At 39.7% G+C, this 12,049-nt stretch overlaps 1 protein-coding gene across 1 annotated transcript; it reads left to right on the top strand.

Annotated features, from left to right (window-relative positions):
- The first annotated feature begins 369 nt into the window (after positions 1-369).
- LOC141000154 (ER membrane protein complex subunit 3) lies at positions 370-11,787 on the top strand. The gene is made up of 9 exons (XM_073470788.1): positions 370-442; positions 1,846-2,052; positions 2,589-2,646; positions 2,882-2,975; positions 4,315-4,419; positions 4,866-4,947; positions 9,630-9,709; positions 10,156-10,238; positions 10,757-11,787. The coding sequence occupies exons 2-9, from the start codon at positions 1,898-1,900 to the stop codon at positions 10,883-10,885; spliced, it is 786 nt and encodes a 261-aa protein (XP_073326889.1). The 5' UTR covers positions 370-442; positions 1,846-1,897; the 3' UTR covers positions 10,886-11,787.
- Positions 11,788-12,049: the final 262 nt, after the last annotated feature.

Below are 12,049 nucleotides of genomic sequence, written 5' to 3'. Positions count from 1 at the left end.
TAACTGTACATTGATGTATTTTATTTAGCACACGTGTATACTGTGGTACTGTACCATTCTCCTCTCACAGAGCAGAGCCTGTTCACCAGGAGACCAGCAGGTGTCGCTGTCTCACACCTGAAATCACCTAAACTCCAGTTTAATGAGCTTTAAATTTGATATGTGAGACTGTTTGTGTGTCGCAGTTCCGTACACATTTTTTAAAAATATATTTCTTTAATGGTCTTTCTGTTGTTAACATTTAGGATGACGCAGTCGGGCTGAATGTTGTACCTGAATACGATTTCCTCCTAAAAAAACACATTTTATTTTGTAGTATTTATTTGTTACGTAGATCACGTGATCGGTGTTTCCGCTTGAACAGGAAGTGCTTCTTCTTCTTCGTCTCTTAAACGGCGGAACGTGTTTGTCGTGTTGCTCATTCTCAAAGTTCATAAATGTGGTAAGTTACGTTACATATTTAATCACGTAGTTTCAAACACTGTCCGCAGCTGGAGGCTCGTTAAAGTCCGCGAGATAAACCATCAAAGCGCCGGCTCGTAGAAACCGTCATTCACAGCTAACTAACTAGGTTAACTAGCATAGTTAGCCGGCTAGCGTCGTTAGCAAACCTTCTATACAGGGAAACGGGCTAATGCTAACGCTAGCTGGTTGTCGTTGAATGAATTCGGGTCAGGTGTTAGCAGTCAGGTTAGCTTAGCTACAGTTAGCTCCTGTAAAAGTAACGACTGGAGCTTCAGTTGGTTTCCGGTTGTTGTGTTTTGGTTTAGCTAGCTGTTAGCCGCTGCTCAGGCCTTCTGGTGTCAACAGGTCAGTTCATTTATAAGTTAATGTGTCACTGGGTCGAGGCTGGACGACTTGTAGAGTCACACAGAAGCGTGTAGTGATCAAGTGTAACCTTTCTTTAAGACGAGGAGGGTTTATTTCAAACACCAACAAAGTGTGGATGTTAAATGTAAGACACGAGTCAAGAGATTACTGCTGAAGGATGTCCTGATGGATCAATATGTCCTGATGGATCAATATGACCTGATGGATCAATATGACCTGCGTGGTTTCCATTCTCTGTTGTGTTCACCAGCTGCTGATTGGCTGGACACACCTGAGGCAGCTCGTTAGACAGAGAGCTGGTGTGTCCTGACACAGAGTCAACAACAGTCTGTTTGAGGTGAAGATTAACATCCTGCTTCTAAACTCTTTGATATTCATTTTGTTTCTTACCAAACGATAATTCGGTTGTTTACGTGTTGAAAAAATGACCTGGCTGCTGAAACACTGTAGTTTCCCTGCAGGATTAATATCCACAATTCAAGGCGCAGAGCTACACATAATATTTCTGAAGAAGATAAACTTGACGACCTTTGAAAAACACAGAGGGTCCTTTTAAAGGGGCTCTATGTCGTTTTGGAGAAGAAATTCAAACTCAGAATTTGAATTAGGGATCCAGGATATATAACCGATAATTACCTGAGTGTCATGGCCGATACTGATAATAGAAACCAACATTTTAATGCTTTTTCATGCACAGCTGAGTGTCAGAAAGGTTCAGATGTAGTGAACACAGATGGTTTATTTGATAATCCAGCTGTGATGAGACTGTTTCCCTCGTGTTGTGTTCTTCTTGTAAAAAATGCTGCTGTGTGGAGATGTTGCTTGTTGTTGTTAAAGGATCTTCAGGGTTTTATTTATGGCGTCAGCAGTTAGTTTCTGAAGTATTGAAAGCATCTGATACTTGCGTTTGGTGCTGTGTCAAAACATTTCCTTGTGTTAAAATAACTGCAGTCTGTATATTTTTGTGGATCTGAACGACGGCCTGAATGTAACCGAGTCGTTTCCCTCCTTCAGATCGTCTCCCTGCCTGTGTTTCTGTCTGTGTTGGCTGGTTGAACAGAGAGCGATGGCCGGTCCAGAGCTCCTGCTGGACTCCAGCATTCGCATGTGGGTGGTCCTGCCCATCGTCTTCATCACCTTCTTCGTCGGGATCATCCGTCACTATGTAACGCAGCTGCTCCACAGCGACAAAAAGGTCGACCTGGAGCAGGTGTCTGACAGGTGAGCTGGATTTGACGTTTTGTGTGTGTGTTGAGTTTCCTGTCTGAACGCTGCCTGTGTTTCTGTCATGATTTACTCTGACCGTTATCTTGGCCAAAATAATTCATGATATCGTTATTACTGCGATATATTCATAGAAATTCTGAAGAAAAAGCTCTCAGTCTTCATCTTAACTTTATTTATCGTGTGTTTTTGTCAAATGCAGAACATTCATTATGTGAGTGTAGAGACAGTCTGTGTACTGTAGCTGTCTGTTTCCACACGACTCTGCACAGCAGTAGTAAATCAATAGCAGCTTTTTCTTCTTCTCTTCTGTTGTATCTGTGTCTGTCTTCTCTTCTCCTCCTCTTTATTTGTAGCCACGCATTCCCTCTGTTTGGCGGTTGGTGACAACAGAAAGAAACGGAAATGATTTAAGAGGCCCTGGATTATTTACAAGATATTAATATTTCATTTTTTGAATATCGGTTATCTTCAGTTATCGCCGACGCCTCCAGCCGTCACTGATCTGAGGTTGTGTCTGTGTTTGTGTTCAGCCAGGTGCTCCTGCGCAGCCGCATCCTCAGAGAGAATGGAAAGTACATTCCCCGACAGGTAAGCTCGCACATTTCAGTTCAGGAATACAAAGAATTTTCTGTTTATTGTTTGTTCAGACCACAAAAACACGACTCAGGAAGTCCAGCTTGAGAAACAAATGACAAATACACAAACAGTGGTGTGTGTGTGTGTGTGTGTGTGTGTGTGTGTGGGTGTGTGTGTGTGTGGGTGTGTGTGTGTGTGAGACACACGCTCTGAGCTGTTGTGTGTCAACATGTTTTCTCTGTTTCAGTCGTTCGCCATGAGGAAACATTACTTCAATAATGCAGAGACCGGCTTCTTCAAGAAGGTCAAGAGGAAGGTCGTCCCCAAGAACCCCATGACAGGTGTGTGTGTGTCTTTGTCTGTGTGCGTGTGTGTGTGTGAGAGAGAACAGGGTTGTTTTTTTGGTGTCGAGCGAGGCTGCAGCAGCGCTTCATCTACAGATTCAGAGTCTCGCCTATTTTAACTGCGACACGCGTGTGGTCTCTGCAGAAATAGAGCTGAAAACGACCTGTAGACAACCGTATGGACGTTAACCAGCATTTCACTGCAGAGTAGAATATGTCACTGAAGAGAAAACACACAACAGGTGAAGGCTTTCTCGCTCTTTCAACGGGGATAAAGGACATTTTTTTATTGAAAAGCGTCTCAGTGACACGGCCTGAACGTCTAAATTAGCCTGTAAACATTATTAATAGGCCTGAATGTGCATCATTCATATTCTCAGTTGAAGAACAGTTGCTGCTTGTGAAACTCTGAACGTTAACGCATCTCCACCCTCCTCCAGATCAAAGTGACGATATGTCAAAAATGTATTCACTGCTGAGGAGTACAACATATTTACTTCAACCTGCTTGGCATGATTTTAGGTTCTTCATTAAAATAATATATAAATGAAGATTGTCTGTCATGTTACAAGGATGAAGAGTAATCTGCAGATTCTGTTCGTGTCTACTTGAACGTTGTGTTTCCGACACAATAACACCATGTGTTTGTGCATTTACGAAATTATAGAAACACGCCTACAAGGAAAACAGTTTACATCATTTTTATTGGGAGATGCTACATTCAACAGTCAGTGAACACATCAGTGAAGACATCAGTGTGAAGTGGAGAAAATATCCACTGGTATGTGGATATAAATAAAAAGTAGCTACTTTGATAATGAATAAGCGTTTATAGCAGCAGCCTGGCTTTAAAAACAGTACGAGCAGAACATTTCAATTTAATTTTGACTGAAGTAAATTTCAGTGTGAGGGAATCCTCCCCTTTGTTTTCTCAATCAACCCTCAGGTCTGAGCATGAAACACAGAGACACAACTCTTAAGAACAGATACTGTTCTGTGTGAAGGCGACACGTCTTTACAACCAGAGAAGGTCAGAGTCACGTTACGCCGGTGTGTGTACAGCTATTGTTTAAAAAAACAAAACCTTATTCATTGCCAAAACCACAGGGCCAGAATGTGTGTGTGTGTGTGTGTGTGTGTGTGTGTGTGTGTGTGTGTGTGTGTGTGTGTGTGTGTGTGTGTGTGTGTGTGTGTGTGAGAGATGTCCTGTGTTTGTTTGTGTTTAATTTCATTGTATTATTGTAAATATATTATATGGAGCTACTGTGCACACACATAACTGTGTGTGTGTGTGTGTGTGTGTGTGTGTGTGTGTGTGTGTGTGTGTGTGTTGCAGACACCAGCATGCTGACAGACATGATGAAGGGAAACCTGACTAACGTCCTGCCCATGATCGTGATTGGTGGATGGATCAACTGGGCTTTCTCTGGATTCGTCATCAGTGAGTTTTCTTCATCTGTCGCTCATCAGCGTCATCGGACAGCGTTTAGCTTTTGAAAAAGATATTTTGAGGGACATGTTGGAGGCTTCTCTGAACTCAGTGAAAGAAAACTCTGGAGTGACGAGGAAACGACTTCCTCAAGCTCTTAATAAAATATGGTTCATGTTTTTAAGTTTTTAAGACATCTGCTGGCAAAATCATGGTATTAAATGGGAGATCACAGTGAAACAGTCAGAACACACGAGGTTTAGCTGGCGTTATTCTGTTCAGTAAAGCTTTTAATGTAAAAACATATAAAAATGTTCTGCAGTTCTGTTTTTAAATACCGAGTCAGATTGAAAAGAACAGAATTAAGAAAAGAACTAAATGATTGTTCATGATGTCTGTGTTGATGATTATTCATGTCTGTGTTAATGACTGTGGATGTCTGTGTTGTCGTCATGCAGCCAAGGTGCCGTTCCCTCTGACTCTGAGGTTCAAGCCGATGTTACAGCGAGGGATCGACCTGCTGTCCCTCGACGCCTCCTGGTAAAAATCAACACTGAAAACACCGCAGCACTTCACCAGACAGTGAACACAACACTGAGCACTGTTACAGTACAAACATCCACTGACAAAATCATGAGATGGCGTAAAACGTATTCAGAATAATGTCTTCACATACGACGAGGCAGCGTTGGATTTGTGTGACGAAATATTCCTTTAACTTTCACAAGAAAACCAAAGTGCTGTTTTATCGTTGATGGGATGTTTTATAATGTCGCCTCAGTCTGAACGAGCAGACAGACAAACTTGTTCATGTTTGTCGTTGACTTCCTTAAAAAAAATCATGTCATCTTTCGAAGTTCCTTCATTTTTATTTTTTTAGTCTGAAAACAGAAAAAAATGTTTCAGGAGGAAAAAACACTTTTCAGGAGATTTCTTTGTGTGAAAGCGAGTGAAGGAAATTATTCTGCAGGAGAGAAAAACACTTTTTTTAAGGCTCGTGTTTCTCAGCAGGTTATGTGACATTACTGTCATGTCTTTGTTTTGGCGCAGTGTGTTATAATCGGCATTAATCTGCCATCAGTGTCACAGCTGGAATATTGTGTATTATCATCACGTCAGATCAACAGGAACACGTGACAGCCTCATTCTGAGAGTATCAGGGCCAGGGCTGAGGAAACCGTGAGACGAGGAAGTTTGTTTTTTCATTATGCACTTGAAGAATAAAGTCGACATTTCAGGATTAAATTCGACCTTAATGAAAAAATAAACCTCCTCCTCTCATTTTTTCCTCAGCCTGAGTCCTGATACTCTTCTGCAGTCATTACTCGCATGATGTGAGGAGAGTTTGTGTCCCTGCTTGTTTCATTCAGACTCTCCTGTCCAGGTGACTTCCTCATCATGAGAGTAAAGCTTGGTTTATGCTTCTGCGTCAGGTCGACGGCGTACCTACGCCGTAGCTACGCGGTCGACGCAGACCCCTATGCCGAACATCTGCGTCACTTGACGCGCACCTCCCAAAAATCCTAACTACGCGTCGAAACGGCGCAGACAGCAGGGACATGCGACGCGGACCTCGAGGGCTGTGATTGGTCCGCGTTACATCATTTCCGGGTCGCAGCTTTTCCGGTTCGTCCTCACACGTCTTCTCCTTCGTTTGGTATTTAACATTTGCACTAGAAGCATTTGTTCTTCAATATCGATCAGCTCCAGCTCCAAAAGTATCCTCTCTCGCTCAGTCGCCATTGTTCAATGTACTGTTTACCAGAGACCAGGCGTGTTCACTCTCTGGCGTAACCAGAAAGTAAACACTCCAGGTACGAATTCATGCGGTTTCGTTACTCAGCGCCCCCTAGAGTTGTGGCGGTGAATTACCACGCGATGCATAGACACCGCCGCACTACTATAAATGAAAAATCACGGCGATCATGTTCGCCGACGCCTAGGCGCACAATCGCCGCGCAAGCATAATCCCCGCTTTAGTGGTAACCTGTGAGGGAGGTGGATGTTGGTAACGCAGTATGTTTGTGTGATTTGTACCTGTACTCATAGTTACACTCAGATGATTACACACTTGGATGAATCTGAAACTCTCCTGAATTTTTGTTTTGTTTTTTCACTCAGTTCAAAGAAAATTCTCCTGAGAAAATAATATTTTCAGTTGGTTTCACACATGAAAAATATTTTTTAGGAGAACGTTTCGGTTCCGGTTGTTTTTTCGTTGTTTCTTCCTGGTTTTCCTCGGCTCCACACATGAAAACATTTCTCAAAAAAAAAAATTTCACTCAGTTTCACACATAAACAAAAATTTCTCCTGAGCTTTATTAATTTTATTTTAGCTTCGTTTCACTCGAAAAAGTTTTTTTGTTTGTTTTTTAAGGAGAATTTTTCACTTTCACACTTTTTTTTCCCCATGTAGAATTTTTTTTAAAAAGAAAATTCTCCTGAAAAAACTATTTTTCCGTTGGTTTCACACATGGACAAGATGTTTTTTGGGTTTTTCTTTTTAGGAGAATTTTTCACTTTCACACTTTTTTTTTTCCCATGTAGAATTTTTTTTCATTCGCTGTCGCATATGAAGAAAAAGAAAATTCTCCTGTAAAATAGTTTTTCACTTGGTTTTACTCGGCTCCTCACATGAAAAAATTTTCTTATAAAAATGTTTTTTTCACACATTTCTCCAGAACCTCATTTTGTTTTGGTTTTAAACATTACAGGTATAAAACATTGTTTTTGTTTTGTTTTTTCATGTGTGGAATCAAGTGAAAAACATACACGGAATTATTAGAAGAAAAATTGTTTTTCACTTGGTTTTACTCGACTCGACACACGAAAAATAAAAATCTCCCCTGAACCTCATTTTGTCTTTGTTTCGCACATTACGGGTACAAAAAAAAAAATTTAATTCTGTTTTTTTTTTTTGTTGTTGGAATCAATTTTTTTTTTTTTTTGGAATCTTTTTTTTTTTTTTTTTTAGAAAATTGTCCTGAAAAACAGATTTTTCAGTTGGTTTCACACATGAAAAATATTTCTTTATTTTTTTTCTTCCCCTTGAAGAAATAGTTTTTCACTTGCTGTCACATATGAAGGAAATAAAACTTCTCCTGAAAATGTTGTTTTTACCTGGTTTCACTCGGCTCCACACATAAAAAACAAATCTACCCTGAACCTCATTTTGTTTATGGGAAAAAAAAATCTGTTTTTGTTTTGTTTGTTTTTTTCATGTGTGGAATCAGGTGAAACAAAACAAAACAAAAACAGATTTTTTATTTTTTTTAAAGAAAATTCTCCTGAAAAAACTATTTTTCAGTTGGTTTCACACATGAACAAGATGTTTTTTGGGTTTTTCTTTTTAGGAGAATTTTTCGGTTTCACATATTACATTTTTTTTCCCCTTGAAGAAATAATTTTCACTCGCTGTCACATGAAGAAAAAAAATTCTCTTGAAACCTGGTTTTACTCCACACATGAAAAAATGTTCTCATAAAAATGTTTTTTTTTTTCACTCAGTTTCACACATGAAAAACTAAAACCTCATTTTGTCTTGGTTTCAAACATTACGAGTATAAAAAAAAAAAAATCTGTTTTGGTTTTTTTCATGTGTGGAATCAAGTGAAAAATTTTTCAGTTGGTTTCACACATGAAAAATATTTTTTAGGAGAACATTTCAGTTCCGGTTGTTTTTTTGTTGTTTCTTCCTGGTTTTCCTCGGCTCCACACATGAAAACATTTCTCAAAAAAAACATTTTCACTCAGTTTCACAAACAAAAATTTCTCCTGAACTTTATTAATTTTATTTTAGCTTCGTTTCACTCGAAAAAGGTTTGTTTTTTTTTTTGTTTTTTAGGAGAATTTTTCACTTTCACACTTTTTTTTTTCCCCTGTAGAATTTTTTTTTCATTCGCTGCAGTCGCATATGAAGAAAAAGAAAATTCTCCTGTAAAATAGTTTTTCACTTGGTTTTACTCGGCTCCTCGCGTGAAAAAATGTTCTTATAAAAATGTTTTTTTCACACATTTCTCCAGAACCTCATTTTGTTTTGGTTTTAAACATTACAGGTATAAAACATTGTTTTTATTTTGTTTTTATTTATTTATTTATTTTTTTTTTTGGAATCAATTTTTTTTTTTTTTTTTTTTTTAAAGAAAATTGTCCTGAAAAACATATTTTTCAGTTGGTTTCACACATGAAAAATATGTATTTATTTATTTTTCTTCCCCTTGAAGAAATAGTTTTTCACTTGCTGTCACATATGAAGGAAATAAAACTTCTCCTGAAAATTTAGTTTTTACCTGGTTTCACTCGGCTCCACACATAAAAAACAAATCTACCCTGAACCTCATTTTGTTTATGGGAAAAAAAAATCTGTTTTTGTTTTGTTTGTTTTTTTCATGTGTGGAATCAGGTGAAACAAAACAAAACAAAAACACAATTTTTTTTTTTAAAGAAAATTCTCCTGAAAAAACTATTTTTCAGTTGGTTTCACACATGGACAAGATGTTTTTTGGGTTTTTCTTTTTAGAATTTCTCGGTTTCACATATTACATTTTTTTCCCCTTGAAGAAATAATTTTCACTTGCTGTCACGTGAAGAAAAAAAATTCTCTTGAAACCTGGTTTTACTCCACACATGAAAAAATGTTCTCATAAAAATGATTTTTTTTTCACGCAGTTTCACACATGAAAAACTAAAACCTCATTTTGTCTTGGTTTCAAACATTACGAGTATATAAAAAAAAAAATCTGTTTTGTTTTTTTTCATGTGTGGAATCAAGTGAAAAAAAAAAGATTTTTTTTTAGAGAAAATTCTCCTGAAAAAACAAATTTTCAGTTTCACACATGAAAAATATTTAATTACATTTTTTTTAGGAGAATTTTTCAGTTTCCACATTTTTTCCCCTTGAAGAAATAGTTTTTCACTCGCTGTCACAAATGAAGACAAAAAAATGTCTCCTGAAAAATCATTTTTTACTTTGTTTTACTCGATGAAGAAAACGTGTGAGAACCCGTTGAGCCTGTTTTTCATTGGGTGAGGTTAACTGAGCGTTAAAGCCTCCGACAGTCGGCCTGTTTCATACTCTGATGTCGTCGGGACAAAATCTACTGAAATGAATCTCACTGCCTCGGCTCAGGAAACACTATTTTGCTTCTGAATGTGTATCTGAGCATTTCTGTGTCGATGTCCTGTGTTTGTAATATTGGACACTGGGTCTCCGCTGTGTGCAGGGTGAGCTCGGCGTCCTGGTACTTCCTGAACGTGTTTGGACTGAGGAGCATGTACACCCTCATACTGGGACAGGACAACGGTGAGTCTCTGCGTCCCACTGACGGGTTCTGGTCTTTGATTTGTGACTGTTTTTACATTGTTGGATGAGAAGAGAATAAAGAGGTGAGACGAATCGTCTGAATCCACAATCAAGTTTTCGATTAGAATTTTTTTCAAAATTTGTGCCGATTAAAACCTCAAAATTTCAGATTTAGATTTATTTTAAGACTTCTTGAGGCCCTGAAGTGAAACAGTCATGGATGAAGTTGTCTGTTTATTTACATGAGGCGACTAAAAAAATGGGAAACAATGTCAGTTCACGAACGTGTCGACCGACGTGGACGATCACAGATGTTGGAAAACAAATAAAGATGCTCAGTTTATGGGTTTTGTGAAGTTGAAAATGAAAGTGTGACAGAACAGATCACAGAACCTCTCGGCGCTGGTCCGTTTCTGATTTTGATTAAATGTGGTTTTGTCTCGTAGCTGCTGACCAGGCTCGGCTCATGCAGGACCAGATGACAGGCGCTGCCATGGCGATGCCCCCCGACCCCAACAAGGCCTTCAAGGTGAGACGTTAACACAGGTGTCATACGACTCAACACACCATAAAAGGGCATGCTAATCACGTAGCAACATAGTCATCCAGCATACCCAGTTAACGGGAAGAAGCTCAGCTAAAAACCCATCAGAACCAAAACACAATTCACACTGCAAGCAACTAAAGCAAAGATTGGAGTCTTTTTCCCAACTCGTCAAAAAACTGACGCTTTTGGATTGTGGGTCGGGTCGGCCATCATCCCAGTACGTCAGTATATGAGACTCAAAAATCAACTTTCTTACAAATTGGACTTTTCAGTATGATTGTGATCAGAATTATTTTAAAGAAACTCTTCATCCAGAACTTTAACCAGAACTCCTTCGTTACTGTTGTTGGACTGAAGACACAGATACACTGAGACGTGTTAGCTGCTGGGACTCACCTGCTCTGTGTGTCTGTGTGTCTGTCTGTGTGTGTGTGTGTGTGTGTGTGTGTGTGTGTGTGTGTGTGTGTGTGTGTGTGTGTGTGTGTGTGTCTGTCTGTCAGAGTGAGTGGGAGGCGCTGGAGATCGTGGAACATAAGTGGGCCTTGGAGAACGTGGAGGAGGAGCTGATGTCCAGAGACCTGAACTTCGGAACCTTCTTCAGTCAGGACCTCAAGTCCACCATGTTCTAAAGTAGCGAGAACCCGCGAGCTCTGGAACGTCTGCGAACGCTTTTAAACTGAGCAGTCCAGAGCGAATCCTCTGATTTAAATAAAGGAAGCTGTCTGATTGGTCGGCTCCCTCAGGCACTTCGTTCACTTTCTGCCTTTTAGGAGCCTCTAAATTCTGCCGTGCCTTCAAAAATATGAACAGTGGAGCAAAAACGTACCGATGCAGTCCTTCAGCTCTTTGACATTAATATCATGTAAGATGATGATTCAGTGTCAGAAACTTCAGCTTATTGTTGACGCCCTCGTTCCATTTTTCTCAGTCAGAAATAACAACAGAGTTTATTCGATCATGTAATCTGAAAGTAAACGGATCAGCAGTTAACCTTCCTGGTCCCGGGTGGCAGCGTGCCCGGCGGCAGAATAAATTGCAAAGTGATAGTTTAGTTTATGTAAACGCTGAAGCTTTAATTATTCTGTATCCATTATATTGTACAATCAACATTACTGAAGCAGAAAACGTGGCTATCGCCAGTTTAGAGTTAGAAAACCAGTTATTTATTATTGTTCTTCATCAGCAAGAGGAACCAGTCGGCTCAGTGTGTTTTCGCTGTGGAGCAGACGACTTCCAGAAACGTTCCCAGATGTTCCAGAGCGGCGGCTCGTTTGAGTAAACCAGCAGATTCTGCACCAGACGGATCCTCTCAGGAAGACGCGTCTCTCTGACGCGACGACGTTGTTGAAGACGACCGGGACGTTTTGGGAGGACAAAACTTGTCAGAGGAGCTTTTTAACTGACGGCAGGTTGTTTGTCTTCACCCTGCAGGACACTTTGCATGTTCTTTTCTACACTGTGGTCATCAGGCTGCTATCCGGAGCCACTTGAAGTGAGTGCAACAGTTAAATAAAGGTGCCATCACGACTCATCGGGTTCTCTCGTCTGTTTTTTCAGCACTTCACTTCTACATAACATCTGCTTTTTCCATGAAACCCAGTAAGACGATGGTTTTAGTGGTGTTGGGAATTATTACCTGCACAGCCAGCAAGGTGGAAGACGATGGACTTTAAAGGAACAGTTCACCCAGTTTAAATCCAGTCATCATCTCCTCCCTCCACGATGATATAAAGTCAGGTGAAGTCTCGTAGTCCACAAAACATTTCTGATGCTGCAACTCTGTTTTACTGTGA

Source organism: Pagrus major, chromosome 7, assembly GCF_040436345.1.
Source record: "Pagrus major chromosome 7, Pma_NU_1.0".
NCBI classification, from domain to species: domain Eukaryota; kingdom Metazoa; phylum Chordata; class Actinopteri; order Spariformes; family Sparidae; genus Pagrus; species Pagrus major.
The sequence above is the reverse complement of the archived record's forward strand: the minus strand, read 5'-3'. Positions and strand labels throughout refer to the sequence as shown.